Genomic DNA, 22156 nt, shown 5'->3' on the forward strand with positions numbered 1-22156 from the left:
CCCCGCTCACGCGTGCTCCTTCATTGATTTCGCTGGTGTGAAAGGGGAATCGGGCAGACAATGAATACAAAGGCCCATGGGCGTATAGAGACGGGGCAAAAGCGTGCTCTTGTCGAGGCGGGCCGAGAAACGGAAGACTTTTGTCTTCGCTCGTTAATAACAGTTTTGACATACGCGGATGAAAACGCACGGATGATTGGAGGGCTTACAGGGAAGGGAAAGAAAATTATTGAAAAATTGATTTTTAGCATTCCTTTTGATCAGTGGGCGAAGCATCGATGCGTGGCCTCGTCTTGCGTGTGCTCGGCCGCTTTCGGTGCGAATACGTGCGATTGGTTAAGCTCAAAGGGCGAAATCCGATAGAAGTCGAACAAACGAGCGAGAAAAAAAATGGGAAGAAAGGAGAGTAATTAAAAAAGGAAAAAAGTAGAGGGGAATGTAACGTAAGGGAGAAAATTGATGTCTTGCCGTGCGATGTATCGAGAATCAGTTGTGTGCGAAATTTGGATCCTTAATCGTTAATTAGTGTTTGGATTTGGAAGGAAATCGTTCGAGGAAGGTGAAAAGTATGATGTGGTCTTGTTTAATGTATTTTGAATGGTTTCGTTAATGGTTTATCCATTCGTAATATTGATTTTCTATAATATCGCGTTAATTTGGGAAAACGAAAAGTAAGATATTTCTTCTAAATACGGAATATTTCGTTTCATTCATAGAATTTATAATTATTATTTTTCGTCAAACTTAGATACTATTATTTCGACGATTTAATTTTCCTCTTGGATAAGGATAGGAATATATAAATAGGAAAAAGTTGTTTTTAAATAAAATAATTTTTCACGATAAATTTAATTAGAGCAGTCTATACTTATTTCACGCGAAAACGATATAATTTCGTATTATTTAAACTTGAGAAAATAACTTTTAAAAACTGAACGAAACTTTAATATCAAATTGTCAAATCAGATTATATTACTTATAATTTTCGTAATAAATATAAATGAAATCCTATTTTCTGTCTTACGTATTCTCATAAAAATTCATTATTTTCATCGCTTTTAAAAAACCGCTTATTACAATATCGAACCGCCATTTCAATTCGATACAAAATAATGTCTCCATAAAGTTTTCCATAATATGAGTAAAAAACTTATTTCTTTCTATCTTGAATTTAGAAAAAAAAAAAAAGAAGCGTATTATCTTATTTTCGAAAAGCCTCCTTTCATTACGTATTCTCACGAAAAGCCGTGATTCTTGTGGCTTTAAGAAAAAAAAGTACTATAATCGAGCGATTACGTTACGTTAAATGAGAGGAGAAGCGAAAAGGGCGAAGATTCGGTATCGATATCGGGGAATTATGGGATGGGGACGCGTTGGTCAGGTGGCGCGAGAATTTTCATGAAAACGAATTGCCGTTGGCCGTATCACATAACGGATATGCGGCGGGTTAACCATCGGAACAACAACCTGTTCGATGACTGTTCCGTTTGATGATTGCAACAAGTGAGGCCCACACCGCCGTCCTCTTCCCCAACCTGTTCCCAAACCATTTTACCACCGACAGCCACTCCCCGTTTCGAATTCAACAAGTGGCCAAATCATTCTACGCGAGACTACGTAGCGTCGAAAAACTGGAATTTTCCGAGCGGCGCGGACAGTCATTGACCATTTAACGCCCCGTGTCCCGTGATATTTCTCTTTATCGAGAGATTTTGTCATCCGCCGCCTGAAATTCCTCTCTTTCTCTCATTTTCGTTCGGCTGTCGCGCCGATATCGATGCTCAATGATGATGCACCCGTAACTGTATCGGATTAATGATCTGATTGGAAAATGGAATTCCATCCTTTCCATCCTCCCCCCGAACGAAAGCTTCTCCCACGCTTTTTGCGCTTTTGATATATAAATAAATGTTTGTATCGAGTTTCAATCGAGTGTGCGACACTGTCGCCGGAATTTCATCCCGGGAGGATAAAAATTATCGCTTCCGATTCGAACGAGTTTTTAATTTTATTCGAACCGAGAACGGTGGGGATAGGAATGAAATTTTGAACGTAGATAAAATAATATTGCGTCTGTTTTGAAAAATCGAAGAAACCTAACACCACAAAGCAAACTTATTCATCCCTAAATCGATACGTAGCTTCTCTCGATATCCCCACTCCACCACGTTTCGAGCGTACTTACGGTTCAATTCGATCGACATCACCGCGAAGGGATTACGTATATAGCAAGTATACAAGGAAACTGGCGCGTGTGTACACGTAACGTAATCATTACTGTCATCGGAAAGCCCGATCCTTTTCTCTCCGTAATTTCAACCGGTAGAGCGGCGTCGGTGTGTATACGGGGCGGTTGAAGAACCCGTAGACACAGACCTCGTGCTACCTGGTGGAATGGGTCTCATTAAGAACGCCTTCATGGCCCTTCATCCTTGGCTCTTCAGGCTTCGCCTCGCCTCGCCTCCGCCCCTCTCCCTCCCAGCCCACGGAGTCGCTCCGTCTTTTATACCTGGATGCCCTCTCCTCTCGTTTCTGAGCCTCGGTTTCTGTGTTTGCGCGCGCCTTATGCGGTCGAAGGCCATTTGATGGTGGTTGCTTGTCATCTTCGACTTTAACCTCGTTACGATTTTACAGTCGTTTCTGGAACGAACGAACGTATATACCGCTCGGTTTTCCTTTAAATTCGGATTTGTTAAGATTTATTTCGAATTTATTCCGCGGTTTCGCCAACCTAAGGTCCGATGTACCCGTCGATCTCTCTCTCTCTCTCTTCTCTATTTCTCTTCCACGATTTCCGGCGTAACGAGATTTCTTCTCGACGTTGCCAGTACACCCTTTAACGAGTTTTTTCCCCCCCTCTCTCAGGTGTATTTCGTAAATAGAGTTCCATCGTTGCGGCAAGACTGTTATCGTATCGTCTGTTCGAATTGTGCGACTCGATAGAAATCTTGCTTGTTAACTCGCCCGCTCTTCTTACTCTCTCTTAGGGGGGGGGGGGCGTTTTTTTCAATAGCTGGATGTCAATGTTACTTCTGAAGTGTATCGAATGGAATCTAACGATGATTAATACGAAATCTTGCATTGTAAACGCCGAGTAATCTTTTTTTGTAACGTAAGGATTCTTTGGCGGTGATATTTTTTATGGTAAATATGTATCTTTTGATACCTAAGAAATCTTGTTAACGTAAGTGATCAAAAAATTACTTGGATTTTTTCTTATCCTATCTCGAGTTGATAAAAATAAATATATTTCAATGTGGTTGATCATCGCGTCAATAAGGGAAAAAATAAGAATCTTCTCCGCAAATCGAAGCGAATGTTAACGCGCGCATGCCACGGTAACAACCATAACTCCGTTCTAGCCGATCTATTTTTCGTTCTTTGTCGCGGCTGCTTTGTCGTGTATGCTAATCGAATTCTCTTCTCTTATTTTCCCCTTTTTTCCCCTCTCCCCTCTCTTTTTGTTGCAGGGTGGCGGAGGAAGCGGCGGGGCTGCGGGAGGGCTGAAATTCACGGTGGCTGACACTTGCGAGAGGATCAAAGAGGAATTCAATTTCATCCAGCAACAGAACCACTCGTGAGTCTTTCTCTTTTCTTTTACTCGCCTCTACTCGTCTCCTCTCCCTCCCTCCTTGTTTTTCTTTCTCCTCCTCCTCTCCACTTTTCTCGTCTATTCATCCCTTCGCGTCTTCGCCGCGTTCGCGTTTCCCCAAGATCCACGATTATTGACGCCGATACCTCCCGCCTTTCCTCGCCTTTCCCCTGTTTCGAGGTCGCTTCGAGGAACCGCCATCCATCCTCGCTTCACGCTGTTGCACACCGATCTCTCTCTCTCTCTCTCTCGACCATCGGCTCATTAAAGAACGGACGAATTATTTCTTTTCTCGCGTCCCTCCAACGAAAAACGATTCAATTTTAAAGACTTTTCGAGTATACACGTATACGATGAGACGTGTCTTAAACGAAAACGTGAATTCCAACTTTCCCTTCTTCCACCTTCGCTGCGAAGAAGAGTAAAATCGAGGCGAACGATTTATGGTATAATTGATTATCGAGGCGGGGACACGGTAATTAATCGACGTTCCGCCAAGTAGTATCCAGATGCAGGCTATAACCGTTAACGTTATTGGAACACCGCTCACTTTCGTGGGGGAGGAGGAGGGCGGCGGCGGCGGCGTGTAATGGGACCGTGTGTACAAATGTCTGCGTTTACGTATCATTAATTATCTAGCGCGGTGGCGCACTTGCGATACCGTTGAAACCGTCGGATGGACGGTTAAATTTGCGTTTCGTTGTTAACGCTCGGCTACTACGTGCCCGCGTACCAACCGCGGCTTGCCAACTCGCGAGTTTCCGCTCGAAACCGTTTTCGAGGGGGGAGGGCCGTTCCAGTTTCGACCAATTTCCCTCCGTCGTAACTCGCGTCTATATTAGAACGGGTAGTTTCGTTAAAAACGCCTGTTTTCAGGCCCTCTTCTCGAAGAAATGCGAAGAAATCGAAGAGATTTTTCTCCAAGATTTCGCAATTGTTGCTCGGATAATATTCATTCGTTGATTTTAACGAGGATGTTCGCACGTTTGTAACGTTTTCTCAATAAATATTGAATTCTTTTTTCTTTTTAACCGGTGCTTAGAACGATTCTCTTGGAGTTTGTGTAATTCGTTCGATTATTTTTGAAAGTGAGTTAAATTTGCTAAGAAGATTGCAAAGGATATAAGTGGTAACGCTTCGATTTGATCGCTCGTTGAGTAATGATTTAACAGGTGGAATTATTAGCATCATCGTAATGAGACTAGATTATTGACACAAAATAAATAACGAGAAGCGATTAGCTCATATACACTTATCAAATGGCATTTACAGTTATTGTGTAGAATTATTTTTCATTAAACACATCTTCGACTTATCCCTTTTTCTTGAGAAAGAATAGGATATCGTTTAACCCATTCGAGATAGTTTTCGCTGCAGGATCTTTCAGAAGTTGTGAATTATTCGTATTGTGAATTACACGTCCTCTCACTCCAAGTCGATACCGATTTTCCTATACTATTTTTAAAGTGGTTTTATCGATATCAATTTTTTTTATGAATTGTATAAGGATACACGCGGTGCATGATTAGATTAATTAATTCCTATATTTTATTTCCTAACTGGTTAAGATCAATAAGTTATTGGATCGATGCATGTGGAATTAGGAAATACGATTATTATTTCGTTTCATTGTTATATTCCAATCTTATAAAAGATTTATTTCAAACGTGGAAATTATTTCAAATCACATCTGTATCGGTATATATTTATTAACAATAATTCCTTCCAAAATCCGATTAAACAATTATATAAATATTCCTTTTCTTTTCCTCGGAGAACAACAATTTTCGCGCTTTTACGTACCTTGAAGATAAATGATCGCGTCAAGTGATTGCAAACGCGAGGTTAAAATAATCCCTCGTTCTCCTCGCCAAATAACAGATAGAATAGGTCGTATTTGCCAAAAATGTCCTCTCCTTTATTCATAGCCGCGTCTTTTCCTCGCGTATTTTCAACCGTTGGGTCGGTCACCGCTAACGCCGCTATAATCTCATTCCTCCACCTTGCTCCTTCGACTTTTTCGCCGTAGAACTCGATCTTACTTTCTTAGAGACGCGCCTCCTCCCCCTCCTTTTCTTCCTCCTCCTCCTCTTCCACGAATTCAAGATGCTGCAAATCCCGAAGGGAAAGGCAACGGTCCTGCCCTACGTGTTTGCACTACGTGTATGGAGGAGTATCGTCGAGTGGTGGATGATTCTACGTGTAAAAATACGGGAAGGAAAAATAATAATTCCATATTATTTTTTACGTTACTCGAGAAGATGGAGTTTTCGAAATTTGTCAAATAAACGGGAATTTAGTCGATGGAATAATTTAAGGGATAGATAGTTTGTGGAATATTTGAAAAGTCATCATTTGCACCACTTTGTAGTATATATATATGTATATATATAAAGTGATCTGCTATTGATAATTCAGATTTGATTTTCATCCAATTGGATCGTTTTCAAATTTAATCTTCTCGAAAGTGAAACAATTGTGATGATTTTTCGACTTGTACCATTCTCTACCACTCGTCCTAAGACGTATATACCATACTTATATAGGCTATTTATACACGCTATGCAAGCACGCTTAGAAAATACACAAAGGATTTATAAAGAGACTCGAGAAGAGTGCTCACCGTTTCCGCTTTAACGCATGTCCTCTACGTACCGATCGCTCAATCGCTTTTCACTTTTCACAGACTGAAGATCGAATGCGAGAAGTTGGCCAGCGAGAAGACCGAGATGCAGAGGCATTACGTTATGGTAAGGCACTTTGTAAGTTCGTTTTCACGTCTTTTTATCTTCTCACAACATGCGCATCCTTGCTTATTAAAAGACCGCCTACCTCGAGTCGCTTTCCAATTATCCATTATTCTCCTTCGAACGCGTCATGTAATTTGAAGAGAGATGGACGAAAGCGGAGGAAAAGATTTGGAACAACAACATCCGGAAGGAATTTCGCGAATCTCGACGAAAGCCTCCGCCTATTGTGAAATTATCGATAAGGGGCGAGGGTAATCGTAGCCACGGAGTCGGGTTTTATAAGCAACGAGGTTACAGGGCCATTATTGAACTCGGTAATCTTTGTCGCGACCCTACCAACCCGGGAGAAAAACGATCGATATTGTTCCCGCTTCATATTGCCGGCTCTTCGATTCAGTTCCCATCAGCACGGAGGCAATTAGCTCAGCCAACCGTGCTAATCGTATCGTGATCGGTAAGGAGCTTAACTTGGACTTACCTATATTAAAGTGTGGCATTAACGGTGGGCCAAAGTATTTTGCCACCGGAGTCCATTTCATTTCTCGCTTCTTTATCAAATATTTATCCGACGATCCGCCGATTCCTTTGTTATTGCTCTTCCCTGCTACGTCGCGCGAGAGATGTTTTAGAAAAAAAAAAAAGAAAAGACTCTTTTAAACGGATTTTATGGAAATCTTCAAGCCTCGGTTTTAATTTTTATCGTTTTGCTTAATTTTTATACAGTTTTTCACCGATTTGAAAATTATTTATATCGAGAAAAATTTATTTTCTATTTGCTAAAAGGAACGTGGAGTAATTAGTCGATCGTGTGCTTTTTTGTTTTTCTGTTGAAAGAAAATTTCGTGGATTTTCTTCTTTCGGTTTAATTCGATCGGTGATTAAGGAAAATTAACGCGAACAAAAAGCGTTCTAAACCGAACCTTTATCTTTTATCGGTGGTCAATGAAATCGATACTTTCGTTCTTACTTTCATTATTTCTCGTTCAACGAATTTTCATCCCGCCGATGTATCTCGAAAAGAAATAAGTCTCGTGAATTTTCCCCGAATCGTATCCATCATTGGGAAAATTAAACGAGGAAATATCTTTCCTCCTTGTTGCTTATTCCTCGAACCGTTTATCCCTCTCTTGAATGCTAATGAGAGAGAATCCTTTAGAATTGATTAAAAGGTTATTTCGATACCAAGATGGAATACCGGCCAAAATTATAACAACCATTCGCAATTCGATTATTTCCCGTGTAATAGAAAAGAAAAGTAAATAGAAATACCTTGGATTCTACATTAAAATTATTTATTTCAACACGTTAATCGATATATAAGAAAATCATCCCTTACAATTTCACTTTCGATCTTATTAATAGATATTTTACCACAAATACGTTTTATTATTAAATATCTCGTTAAATAACTTTCTTATCCCAATTTTTTACAATCTTACAACCAACAGAGGCGAGAGGAAAAGAGAGGAGAAACGAATAAAGAGCGGACTGTCTGAAATTTAGAAATAGGCTGCAAGACTTTTCCAATTTTTCCAATTTACATTTACCGTCTCGCTTACCGTTTCTATTTCCGTAATTACCCGATTATATCCGAGTAAAATACCACCACCCACGCCATACTTCTGTTTATCTCGGGCGTTAAGATGGCGTTTCCTTGCGAGAAGGCAATTTTCGCGTGTTTTGACAAGTGCTCGGGAATACACGGATAGGATAGGCGGTTGTTCGAAAGAGAAAGAAATCGGGTCGCCCGCTTTCTCCCCGTGTATATAAATTCGCCGATATTCGTGCTTTCATCCTTCCCGTTATGCGGTTTCTCTAAACTCTTCTCTTCCTCTCTCTCTCTCTCTCTCGTTGCAGGGTCAACAACCCTGGCTATACATATCTGGATTTATCTTCGCCCTTCTCCTGAGGGAAGGAGAGAAAGAAAGAAAAAAACACGGAGAAAGCTGGGATTATTGTAAATCGGTACGCGAAACGACCTCCCTCCAGCATTATCTCGCAACCGTTGATCGTTTCGCCTCCTTCCCTTCTCTTTGCGCGTTATTTCTCGGTCATTTTTGCGAAAGAAGGAAGAAAGGAACGGGAGGAAAAAGAGAGAGACGCGGAAGAAAAAGAAGGGGGAGGAAAAAAGAAAGGGAGAGATGAGAAAAAGGAGGGGAAAAACGAGGGGAGGGAGCGCGCGGCATGTGCAATGATCGATCCGAAAGCGCGGAGCAGTTAGGCGACACGACTTCCATCGCAATCCCTCATCCCCGGCTCGCGAGATCGTACGCCGATGTTAACTGTACGTTTGATCGTAATTGTCGCGAACTGTACCATCTCTGTAAACTGCTACACCGATGTGACACCGTGCAAGCAACCAAGCAGCAAGCTGGGCCGAGTGGTTGGGGGCTCTCGAGGGGAGGAGTGGGGTGGCGGTGGGAGTGGGGGGCTGTGGAGGTGACAGAGGGGTTGATGGGGGTTGGGAGTTGAGCCGGTAATCGATATCTCCAAAGTAAACGAAGAGAGGGAGCGAGAGGGAGAGGGGCAAAAGCCGAGGGACAGGAGAGAGAAATGGAGAAAGACACGCGGCGGAGGGTGGTGGAAAGGGAGGGGATGGGGACCCACGGCCAGGGAGAAGGACAAAGATGGAAGGAGGAGGCGACACAGGAAGGGCGGGGTGAAGGGCGGCGAGGGGGTTAGGGGAGGGGAATTAGAGACAGAGAGAGAAATTGATGTCGAGGGTTTGTCAACTACCGACAAGTATTATATACGTACAGCCTGACGAGGAGGAGTATTGGTGTAACGTATGTACAGGCTGCGAACGTGTCTCTGATATTCTAATTCCACCCCTGTGTATTCCAACCAGCCACCTTTCCACCCCTCCTACGATTCATCCTCCGCGATTTTCATTAGGGTAACGTGCCGCGTAAATCCGAGCGTCGCTTCAACTTTTTTCTCTCTCTCTCCCTTTCTCTCCCTCTCTCTCTCATCCCGGCTCTTCTTTCCGCTACACCAACCGACACCCCGTCTTCCTTTTGTGAACTTCAACGCACGGATCATCGCCTCGCGACACGTTCTTATCCGATACGCCTCCCCCTCGGACGAAAACTGCGACTCGTTGTGTTCACGGATTTTTCGTTAAACGACTCGAACGAATTTCTCAACTCTTCCGTGCTTCTGTCTCGATGTAACGATTCGATCGACTCGAAATCGATCGAATTGTCGATGATATTGTTCGTCAAAGGAGAGGAAAAAAGGAAAGACCGCGATCATGGTTCGTAGGTCACCGAAGGCAATGTATGTATTCAATGTATTATGCCGAGAATCCATTTATTTTTATCGCTCAATAAGCTCCTCCTTCCCCCTGCGTTGTTCCATTTTTACTCGCGAAACGATGAGGAGTATCGTTAAATTAATTTCTTGAAAAGTATCCGGTGGTGGTGGTGGTGGAGGAGGATTTATTTCCTCTTTATTTTATTCGACACTTTGGAAAAAGTTATTAAATCGATAAGGAATTAATTCGATTTTTATTATGAAAAGCGGGACGATGAAACGCGAGAACCGTTCCGGGGAGGGGTGAGGAGGAGAGGAGGGGAGGGAAGACGCGAAAAATATTCTTATGAAAGCAGGAGGCTGCCGTCGGTGCGGCACGTTTTTCACCCTTTGAAAACGCAGACCTCCCCCGGTTACCCACGTTTTCCCTCTCTTTTCCTCGCTCCCTGCTACTTTTTCCCGCGCTTCTCCTCCTCCTCATCCTCTACCACCCCTTCTTTTCCTCCACCCTCTTTATCTCTATTTCGTTTTTCCGCAGCGTAACAAATTAAACATAACCCACATCCTCGGGGCACGTTTCTTGATTACTTCTTGTTTTTCCCGTTTGCGTTCACCGTCTGCTTCTTTTTACAGATTTTATTTCCGCCTTTGAAGTTTCCACCGTGCAATTTAGTGTTTTTGTTTTTTCCACCCTCCCCTTTTCACCGACGTTTACGAAGTTTCATAACGGTGCACCAACGGTCCGTGGGGTTAACTGTTTTCACGAATTTCCGTCCCTCCCTCTTCCTCCCTGGTCGATGGTCTCTGCTGGTCTTTCACTTTTTCTTTCCTTTCTTTCCTCTCTTTTTTTATCCTTTTTTCTCTCTTTTCTCTTTTTCCTTTTTTTTTTTTTTACTTTCCCGAAATCCTTTCCCATTCTCTCACTCTCACGTTCTTCTCCTCCTTTTTTTATTCCTTTTATCCTCCTTTCCTTTTCTCCCTTTGCGCGGCAAGACTCTTGCTATTCAATTTTCTTAACGCCGCCGATGTCGTAACAACCCCCTTCCCCAACTTTGCGACTTGTGCTTTCGACGTTGCTATCGATTTCACTTACGTCGACGCGCATCCCTTTTCCATCGCTTTACGATCCCATTCACCCCTTCCGAAGAAGGGAACAAGAATTAACCGCAGGAGAAAATAAATTTTTCTCTCTCTCAATTTCCTCCATTCCAACTCCAACGTTCATCCTTTCCTTTCCTTTCCTTTCTTTTCTTTTTGTCGCTCCGACAAAGGCGTCTTGCCTCGCCTTTGGTTATTCCCGCGATCGAGTTTGACTGATTAATTATCCATTACTCGTCGTAACGTTGAAACGCGAGAACTTGCGGAGAAAGAAGGAAAAGGAGAGACAAAAAAGAAACGGGAGCGACAAGGTGGAAGGAAAGTATGCGTGATGGTGTGATGCAGGTTGAGCAAAGAGAAGAGAGGGAGAAAAAAAAAGAAAAGGGAGAGACGTGGAAAGATATCTCGCTCCAAAGAGCGAGAGAGCAAAAAGGGGTGAGATAGAGGGATAGATAGAGAGAGAGAGAGCAGGCGGCTCAATCACCCTAGCAAAGGCTCGCTACTAAAAGATCCATATCGAATAACCGGAGGGGGTGAAATTATCGGTACAACCCCTATTATTGGGTTCTGAACCACGTGAAAATAGAAAAGGAAAGGTTGGCAGATGAGATCGATACCGATCCCTCCTCCTCCTCCTCCTCTCCCCCCTACCCCGGCCGCAGAGAGAGAGAGTTTCTCTTCATCCGATTATCGACTTGGCCCGGCCAACTCTTTTCTTCGTGTTTCGGGCGAACCGATATGTACGGTGATGCGGCCAAGAAGCATTTTATTACGTCGCGAATCGAATTAATTCCCGTCCAGGATGTCGATAACGCGCAATTTAGGACGCGGCCTTCCGACTATCGCCGATAATCGCCTCGAATACGATACGATATCGTCTTTCTGACGATCTGCTTAATCGATATCTCGTCGCGTGTAAGTCGAAACGTTTCGAATGCTACACATTGGGTAGAAATTTGAATGCGAGGTCGAAGAAAAAAAGAAAAAGAAAGAAAGAAAGAAAAATGATTCCGAGGAGAAGATGAAATTCTATATCGTTTTATTACGTTTAATTAATTAAATTTATTGAAAATAATTTTTAATTTTATCGCGATATTATATATATACATATATTGCTAGAAGAGAGACGAGTCACGTACAGTTAAATAATCATTGAATCGAATTGATTAAATATTTCTAACAGGTGAATCGTTGAACAATTGAAAATTAGCAATTTATATATAATTTGTTTTGACGAGATCTAAAGAAATCTAAGCGTATTAAATTTTAATGACCAAGAGTTTAAATTTATTTTCTTCTCTTTTTATTAATATTCCTTTAAGGAGGTATGTACAAACTTTGTACAAATTTTTTTCTTTATCGCAGATACGTAAAGTTTAAACGTAAATTATTTTCCAATCTTTTCGAATCGTTTTTCCACGTAACCGTTGAAGAACCATGAAATTAAAGATAAATTCCATTCCCTCCGATTAACGCGGCCGGAGGAGCGATTTGTTAATTCGTATTTGAATGTCTGTTATCACGAACGGATATGGAATAAGTTATATTTGATCTGTGCTGTCGTTCTTTTTCCTCTGGGTTCTTCCATTTCTATCGTTCAACTTCGCATAATACGCCGTCAAGTTAATTGATTGCGTTCATTTAAAATTCATCTACCTTCCGGCGGATGATCATTCTCGTTAATAATTAATCGTTTTCGATTAAACACACGTCGAACGACAGGAAGTCATTTAACATATTTCGAAATTTCTTTTTATAACTTATGCTTCTAACATAATACTGTGTTTCATAAAATGAATAAATAAATAGAAATAGATAGATATAATAATTACGTTTAAAAATAAAATCACTCTCGATACTTTTTTTTTTTCTTCATTATAAGATTCTCTAACTTTTGCTATGAAATAGATCGATTTATCGAAGAGATGTGGATTTATAAGATACTATTAAAATGTTCAATGTAATTTAAAAAAAGGGTAGAAAAGTGTATTTTATTCAGAATTATATTCTGTATTTTATTCTGTTGATATATCTATCAGATATAGACTCTTATGGAGTGACGAAGATCAGAAAAATTTTTAAATATAAAAGAAGTTTCAAAGTCGTGTTCTTCCAGAACACGAAAATTCGATTAACGCGAGATCAACATTTCCTCTGCTATTAACGCGTGCGTTGTATTTCCATCAATTCTTCTTCAATAACGAAGCCGACGCAATTGCACTTGCGTCTTCGAATATTCGTTTCACTACGTCCTCATATTTCAAAACGTCATATTACACTCTCAAAGAAGTCTTAACAAACCTACAGAGACCCCGATATTCCACTTAAGTGTCCATCTCTCTCGTGCAATCCTGCATATCGATATATACTTATCGTATCAGATGGAGCGATACGTATCTCCGTTAGAAAAAAAAAAATAAAGATCGAGAAATGATGACATCATGACGAAAACACGCGTGCAGCAAGGCTTAACCGTTTCCGGTTACCTCGGCCGGATCGTCATCACGGGTCTTTCATCGTGATTATATCGACTGCATTATTAAGTCGGCGTATTTCCGTGGCCGATGCTATCGATCTCACTCGAGTAGAGTATCTGTCGAGCGACGTGTGCGCTTTCTCTCGAAGCCAACCAACCCCCCTTCACCCCCCGAAGCCATTCGTCCCGGAACGAGGGGCTAAAGGCGGACACGCAGCGCTAAGCGACAGCCACTAACCGATTTACGATCGCGCAAGCGCGCTCACGAATCGTATGATACGATGCACTTTACCGGAACACGGGTCGAGCCCCCCCTTCCTCCTCCTCCTCCTCCTCCTTCCCCCTCCCTCGCCCCTCCGTTCAGGCCGAGGACGTGACTCTTCCTTTCTCTCCGTGCTTACCTCCAACGTGGCGAGGGATTATCATCACTTTTGACTTACGCCTTCTCCGCCGACCATTGTTTACGAATTTCACCCGTGTTCGATTTGAAATTGCCGCGTGTCCGGCCGTCTATAGGGATTTTCTTGTTGCTCGCGTCACTAGAGCGCTGGAGGTCACTGGAGGATGATTTATAAGCATCGAATAAGCGGATGGTTCAGATATAGCGTAACTTGAGATGTTTTAATACAACGGTTATGTTGTATATATGTATATATAGAATATTTATTGTTGGATTATTCGAAATAATCGAACTATGATTTTTTTTCCCACGTTTCCTTACTTATTGAATAACGCGGTTAACAAATTAAAAAAAGAGAAAAATTATTTATAAAACGATTCAATTTCACGAAGAAACAAGCTCTTAAAAAGGTTGGAAATAACCGGACGCTCGACCTCGTAATCTTTCACGAGGCATGTCATCGTAAATTAATTATATAACAGGTATAAACGGTGGAATTTGCGTATATATCCTGTGTAGCTAACTGGTCCTCCGCGTGGCCGGGAAGAACATTTTTACGAGCACGCTGTAACGCGCCAGGGAATCATCATTTCTCTGCCATAATGCAGCCCAGAGCGGATACCCAAGTGACTTCGGCTACCAACCAATTTACGATCAGACGGCCGTACCCTCGAATTGCACTGTAGTTACCCAATTGGAAGGTGTTCGAAAGAAGAATCTCGTCTCTCTCTCTCTCTCTCTCTCTTCTTATACTTTAAAATGAACAGGTTCGTTGCGCTGTCGACTTAACCGATCCTATCGAGGGGCGTCTCGGTTTCACGCGACAAATGAAACCGACTTTTTCGTAGACACCTAGACGATGAAACCTTAGCTCGATCGATCGTGTCGCGCGACGAGAAACACAAGGGTAATTTATTCGGTCGTTGGCGTCGTCGATAATCAATTTTAACCCTCAACCGGTGGGGTGAAATGCCTGTTACATAACTAGCCGGCTGAAGTTAATTTGCCCTCGATTACAAAGCACGATGGAATATGAGCGATTTATCTGATTAAATACGCGGCTGGAGCTTGACGCGGATTAAGTCGTCGCGAAAACCATGTACGGATGCGAGGCACAGGGGGAGGGAAGAAAAGTACCCGAACGAGGAATTAATTTTTATCGTGAAAGCGCGTTGTATATCACGCGTTATTTACATCGGATGCCGGGGCTACTTCGAGAATAGAAAATTAATTCGAAAATAAGTTCAGAAGGAAAGTAAGTAAGTAAGTAAATGAGAGCAACGATGAAAGTTTTTCTTTTCTTCTTCTTCACATCGATCGTAAAATTTCTTTTTAATCGTGAATTAAACGTTAAGAAAACGTTCGCATAAACTTTTTCCTATTCATAGTAACGAAAAATTCCAACGAAATATATTATTTTGGCAGTAAGGAATTACGAATAATAATATTTATAACATCTTAAAGCAAACAAACTAGTCTTTCCTGTCGGATGTTAGGTCCTCCGAGGTGGAATTCCAACGCGATTCTGTTCAATGCACAAAAGTGGTGGCCGGTTGATCCGGCTTGTTCGCCGGATGAACGTTGTAATGATTCTTTCTTCTTGTACGGAGAAAGGGAGTGAAAGGGAGGGGAAGAGGCGCGGCGCGGAGGTTCTCGTTTCGCCGAGATTTACGAGAAGCCTGTTGTATTTATTAAAAGTTTTGTTGAAACCCCCGACCGGGTTCTCGTGAAAACTCTGAGAGCGTCTGAAACGATATTGTAAAGAAACGGAAGTTAAGTATCGCTAATGAAAGAAACGACAGGGGGAGGGAGGGAGGGAGAGAGAGAGAGAACCAACGTTTCTGCCCACCCCCTTTGAACCACCATCGACAGGATTCGTTGTAAATTATATACCATAACACGATCGGTTTAATTATAGAAAACTGTTAAAGTAATTTAACGGGCAGGTGTTACGAGATAGGATACTTTGTAAGGCAAAGAGGCAAGGTTTCTTTACCGTAGAAATTTTATTTCTAATGGAGTTGAACAGCGATCCGCTTTTTTTTATCGTAAATAAAAAAAGAAAAGTAAAAAAAGTAACGTTTCGATTTCACAATTTATGCTTCTTGTTTAAATTTGTTTTAAACAGCGAACACGTAGGCGGAGATCGTCGAAGGATTCTGATATTAAAATTTCATACGAAAATTTCATTCGGTGAAATTGTTGAAAAAAGGATACCGGAAGAAATTTCTTATTATTTTATTTCAAGAAATAAAAGTTTCGTGGAAAAAGAAAGTTAAATATCATCAGAATCCTTTAAGAGAGATTAGAATCTAATTTCATCTCGATTCATTCCGAAGAATCACGAAGAAAAACGACGAAATAACGTTTCCTTTCTGTTGCAGTACTACGAAATGTCTTACGGCCTAAACGTGGAGATGCACAAGCAGGTAAGCGAGAATTCCTCTCCTAGAGACAATTTCTTTCCTTGGCCTGTCACTCGTGTTCACGCGCGGGAGGAGGGGTTCTTTATTATGAATGAGAGCCAAAAACACACACACACATATATATATATATACGCGAAACGGTCCCATTCCCTCCATTTTTCACCAATCAAGTTTAAGCTCCCCTCCCTCCCGCTTAAAGAATGTCGGCCTGATTCCATCGCGCCAGCGACGAGTAAGGGGCAGGGGAGTTTAAGGATCAAAAGATTTCTCGTTAATTAAGTTCGGAATATGTCGGCCGATCCGGACGGCCACCCCATGCTCGCAAAAACGAAGGGGGTGACGCCGCATCTGGCCCGGGAAATCGTGTAATTTTGGCTAATTAGGGGAAACACTGGGCCACCATCCCCCTTCTGTCAGCAATTTTCTTAAAAGCGACCACGACCCCTCGTTGCACGCGAACCCGGTTAAATCTCTCTCTTTCTCCCTCTTTCACGCTCTCTACCCTCCTTACCCTACTCTCCTCCCGTTTCCCGTAAAACAGAGGCGAGGAAGAGAGTCCTAAACTCCCAAACAACCCTCCCTGACACGGCGAGCTGATATTCATTAGCATTAGCGGCCGATCATTTCTCACCCTTGTACCCAGGGGCGTTGCTTAATGGGGTGCAAGCCTGGGGACAGGGATCGACATCGTCGCCGAATAGGCAGGGCCCGCCATTAAATCGGCGCGAAATTGTGTCCGGTGGCTCAAGTGGCAAACTAGTTAGCCCGGGATGCTTTTATAGGCGAGGGGGAGGGGAGCGTTGTTATTCCACATTCCAAATCCTTAAAACGGTAATCAGATGCAAATCCGTTTCGCTACGTTATTTTTAACTGTTATTCGGGGGGAGGCAGAGTGGATACGCGGTTTTTTTTTTAAATCGATTGATTTAATGTAATTCAATTTAATGCGAAAAAAGGGTGAAAGATGGAGAGAAGGAGGGAAGGAGAAACGCGTGCTCTGATGAAGGTTTGTTGTCGATCGCGCGGGAACGATATACTGTTTTGTACCGGGGAGGGGAGGGGGAAATGAGAATAAGTGGTTATTCGATACGCTCGTATAATTGCTAATGGACGCGTGGAGGAGGGTAATAAAGAGCGAGCGAGTGGGAAACGGAAAATCGCCCAGGAAATCAATCCCCCCCTCCCCCTCGGGCGACGCACCGGCGGCGACAAATTGCATTGAACGCACTGTGGTTCAACACACCGTGCTTTCTCCAGTCTTCTAACGGTGATTAGGGATGAAACGAAAAGTTATCGCTTCTTGGGTCTCGCGTGTTTATCGAAGATCGTCCATTTTTTCACTCCCCTTTCTTTCGAGGAAACGTTCGAATCGAACGTTTCAAGGGAAATGTAACAAAGATCGCTATGTTAATTGTTGCATATACACCCTTCTTAATTCCTCAATTGTTGGCGAATCAATACGCGAGTTGGAGAAAAATTGATTACGTTACCACTTTCGACTTCTTTTTCCTTTTTTTCCATCCCTCCACATTGTCTCTTCCTCCGTTTCCTCCGTTTCAGCGCGAAAGGAAGCTGGGCGGAGAGGAGTGGCGAGGTGGAGAGGGAGAAAGAGAAGGAGAAAATAAATCACCCTCCGTTTGGTTGTCTCCGGCACTTAGCCGGCTTTCGAATCGCGGTCTTCGGTCCTCGCTCCTTTTCAATTTGAGCACCGAATGAAAACAATCTTCCTCTACGAGGTTAGGTCCTCCTCCCTCTCCTCTCTCTCTTCCGTTTTTACCCTTCTTTTTTTCTTCTCTTCTCTTTTTTTTTTCACCATTGGCGAGTCCCTCTGATTTCATCCTCCTCGTCCTCTCGCTTTCTCTCCCATTAGTCCTGTGTCCGCTCTTCTCCCCCCCTTGCCAACCGCCCCAAGTCGACATTTGCCTCCCACTCGGCGGCCCGTTCGAGCCCGCAACCACCACTTTACCACTCGCTACTCGACTAACTCGAATTTGTTGGCAATGTCCCAGTTCTTATACGGCTCTTTCTCTCTTTTCGCCCTCCCCTCTCCTCTTCGAATAATCGTACGCCACGACCGAGGATCCACGTGCACGTGGATAATTAGGGGAATCGATTCGATGCGATTTTGTCACGGATGGATTATGCATCTGTGTGGAGAAAGAATTCAATATTATTTTTCTATATTTTTAATACGTTCCGAAGAAATGTTTGTAAATCTCCTTCTCGATCGATTTTTCTTCCCCATTTTAATAATTTGAACGTTCGTTCTATCGTAGATTTTTATCTTTTTTATCATGTAAAGTATTGTGTTAAATTATATTTCATCATGAGAAAGCTTCTTCTATTCGAATCTAAGGGATTATTCTATGGAAAAATTTTAATTCTTGTCTTTGTTATATTTAATTGTGAAACTATGTCCATAGGATACGATTTGATAAATCGTGTTACGTGTTGCTATTAGGATTTGCAGCTAGCTACTTTGATACGATTTGGTTTAATTCGATTAATTGTACGAGGGAGGAAACGTTCGTTTTGCTGATTTATGAATTGTTGAAAATGTGTATAGACGAGAATTATTACTGTGAATGATAATTTTTAGCGAAAGATCAATTTTTCAACGCGTCGTAATTATTCTTTTCTCTTTTTCCTCCCCAACAAGTATCGATCTTAATTATTTTGGCCGGGTTGTGATTTTTATAATGCAATCGTATAAATGAAAATTAAATTCAAAGCGAAGGGAACGAATTTGGCACGTTCAACAGAGGGGATTCGTTGTGTTAAATAAATTTCGTGATGGCTAAATTTACTTGCTGCATTTTCGAAGACGGTCTCTTCGAAATTTTACGGGAGGAAAAAAAAAAGGAAAAATCCACAATTTCGCAACTCGTATCATTTTAACTATTACATAAATTCTTGTACGCAAAATTTATTATTATTTGCAATCTTAAAATAGCACGTTTGAAATTTTAATTTTTATCTCGCGTTATAATGATATTCTTAATTCCCTTTTTTCTTATACTTTTTCTTTCTAAAAACAATAATAACGATTTGTCGCACAAATTATCGAAACTTACGTACACCTTCTTTCTCTCCAAGATATTCATTTCCATTATATCACGCACAAAAGTACCATGAAATCGAGAATTTGTCAATAGTGGAGCGTGAGAGAAAAAGGAAAAAACGAGGGATAAGAAGCTAGACATAAAAAAAGAACTTTTACTAACCTTAGTAGACGATAGAGGTGTTCGATGAAGTTAAAAGTTGGCGGAATCGCGCCTCGTAGAAGCGGCACTCGACACGCGGCTGGAAACAACGAGGACAATGCCATCGAAAAGGGGTATTATTCTTACCTCTGATTAATTGTTCTCCCCTCCTTCTCTCTTTTCCCGATTCCGCCGATTGTTTTGATTTTTCGAGGGTGCTTCGACAACAGGCGCAACGCCGCTTCGAGATTTAGAAAATGAAATTTTTTTTTCCAAACAGTGCAGTATATCGCTCGGAAAAAAAGAAAAGAATGAGAGAGAGGAGAGGGAAGAAAAGTGAGGAAAAAGGAAGAATCGTAAAAAGCGCAGTCGACTGTCAAAAAAAAAGGAAAGAAAGAAAAAGGAAAATATGAAAGGAAAGTACGGACTAGGATAAACTGGCTTGCGTTAAGGGGAAGGGGTTGAGATTTAGAAGGGGTAAAAGTGTCAGAGGGTTTGAGAAAGAATGCGCAAGCGACGGGAATGGCACGCAACCATTCCTGCTTCGTTCATCCAACGAGAAAACTCGTCCGCGGCACACCTATCCGATAACGCTTATCGCTTAATTGAAAGGCTCGTCCTTGGGACTGGTTGCGTGCTCGTTGCGTCCTGGTCAATTAAGCCACGATCTATGGCGATATGCCGCGGATTCGTCACGCTTCTGGATTTTCCACAAGCTAGGCAAAAAGTATCGTGCTCGCAATCCCACCTTCGACGTTCAATCACGTTAACGCACACTGTTGTTACGAACCATCAAAAATTCTATCAGAGGGAAGAAGGAGGAGGAATATTAAACTTGGTCGAAAAATTTCGATCCGTCTTTAAGGCATTATCACAAGATAGCTTAAACGCAAACGTTTAAACGTGGAAGCGGCGATACGTTTTCGAAGAGATAAGTGGAGGTGGTTGCTACCTGTTAAGTAGCAGTTACCGATCTTGCAATTGGCCGATGTTGGAAAACGGAAGATCGCCCCTTCGTAGAAGAATATTCGTATCGCCGTGGGCGTTCGTCGATACAAGAGTAACTACCATTTCCCATCGCGGGTGCGCCCGGCGCCCGATAAAAAATGTGCAGGCTGACCAATTGCATATAACTCACCCTGCCTTTCCAGTTCTTCCTGCCTTCTATGTATATATATATACATATATATATATATACACGTCTATCTATCCGCGTGCGTTCGCTCCCTCTCTCTCTCTCTCTTCGTTCTCACGTTCTCTGTCCTCCCTTTCGGCGGTGGTCGGGAGGGGGATCCCAGCTTTTCCAGCACTCGGCCGCCCGTATATACATATATTTCGCGATGCGCGCGCCTACATACACACGTAGGCTACCCCCTTGGCTCTCCACACGCACGGTGTATCGGGCGCGTGTGCACGTACAGCGTGACACGTACGTGAAGCGCGGCCACGTACACGCACGCGTTCCAGGGGTCGTGTATTCGAGTTCTTTTATTTGGCCCTGCGGGGGTAGCAGAGGGTTGAGTTGAGCGAGCGAAACGAGGGTGCGGTGGGCTGGGGGCGATGACATCGATTTTTTACCCGTTGCTAATCTCAATGTTACCTCCTCCTACTCTCTTTCTACCTCCTCTTCCTCTTCCTCTTCCTCTTCCTCCTGCCATTCGTTCGTTCGTTCGCTCGTTCGTTCGTTCGGCCACCTCCATCTACCTACCTTTTTTCACCCCTGCCACCGCTGCTTCCCTCTTCTATACTTCCGCCGCGACCCTCTTCGTTCTTCCCCTTCTCTTCCCCATTTCCCTCCCCCTCCACCTTCTACGCCACCACCCTCGGACCATCCGTTCTGCGGGAAAATGTGCATGTGCATCGGGCACATTCGAGAAGGAATAACCATTTTTTCGTGCCGGACAACACTTGCGCCGCGTCGCCCCGCCGCGTAAATTCTCTCCCTCGTCTCCCGTTCGTCGTCGTTCCTCCTCTCTCTCTCTTTCCATTCTTTCTTCCACGCGCGCTTTCTCGTTCCCTCGCTCTCTTTCACTCTTCCTCTATCTCCGTCCATCGGCTCCTCTTTGTCGCTTTTTCCGTCCCTGGCTTTTTTCCTCTTTTTCTTTCTTCTTTTTTTCTTTTTTCTTTTTTCCCCCCCTCGTCGCACACCCTTCTTCTCCGCCGCCTCCCTCCGACTCGGACCCACGCCGAAATCGAACTGACGTGGACGCGGCAGTTTTCCATCTTTCTGTCCCCCGTGGGAATAATGACATTTTTTTCGGATCGAAGCTTTAGATGCATGTCGCGTCGCCCCTGCGACGTCCTATCGTTCTCTATCGAGAGACGCGGAAAAACCGGGAATATTACTGGAAAAAAAAAAAAGAAAGAAGAAAAAGAATAAAGATGGTCGTAAATAAGAAATTTTCCGTGTAATTTTCTCTGTAATTCTATGGGTGGTAAACGCTTGGGTATATACGAATAATAAGAAGGTTTTTACGTATTTAATAACGTTTCATCGATAATCGTGAAAAAAATCTTGATGCGTTTACGTGGATACGAAGAAATTATCGAATGCTACGCGGTGAGAGGCGATCGGAAAACGAGCTGGATCTCCTCGTTATTTTCGAACGATCGAAAATACGAAACGAGGGGATGTATATAAATATATATATATATATATATATAGGATCGAGGAAACGCAATATAAAAGACGGATAATATATCGGCAGATGAAGCACCATTGTGCAAATAGAGTATTAATTTGTGCACGGGGTAATGTTGTTAGTAAGCTCGGATGCAATTAGGCCGTTATATCGGTGCTTTGCAATAGATGCTCCGATTGTGTGTCGATCTCCGTAATGTTGATTACTGTACATATTTGATCGCATTCGTTGAATTATTGAAACTAATCTGTCGAAATCGCGTAATAGACGCGCGCTCCTGATGTTGCTGTTTACCGGTCGTGATTCGATATAGG

The 22156-nt window shown here is 42.6% G+C and overlaps 1 protein-coding gene across 13 annotated transcripts in view; it reads left to right on the forward strand.

Annotated features, from left to right (window-relative positions):
• LOC108001345 (transducin-like enhancer protein 3) overlaps positions 1 to 22156 on the forward strand; it is an 85890-nt gene that overhangs the window by 16832 nt on the left and 46902 nt on the right. For 6 of the 13 annotated variants that reach the window (XM_062076171.1, XM_062076178.1, XM_062076181.1 and 3 more), the window contains exons 3-5: positions 3471 to 3577; positions 6279 to 6354; positions 15956 to 16000. In XM_062076171.1, coding sequence (XP_061932155.1) covers positions 3471 to 3577; positions 6279 to 6354; positions 15956 to 16000 — 228 coding nt within the window. Of the gene's footprint in view, positions 1 to 3470; positions 3578 to 6278; positions 6355 to 15955; positions 16001 to 22156 lie in introns of those variants that run through there. The other 7 variants (XM_062076173.1, XM_062076183.1, XM_062076175.1 and 4 more) reach the window with 4 other exon arrangements.

Source organism: Apis cerana, linkage group LG6 (assembly GCF_029169275.1).
Source record: "Apis cerana isolate GH-2021 linkage group LG6, AcerK_1.0, whole genome shotgun sequence".
NCBI classification, from domain to species: Eukaryota; Metazoa; Arthropoda; class Insecta; order Hymenoptera; family Apidae; genus Apis; species Apis cerana.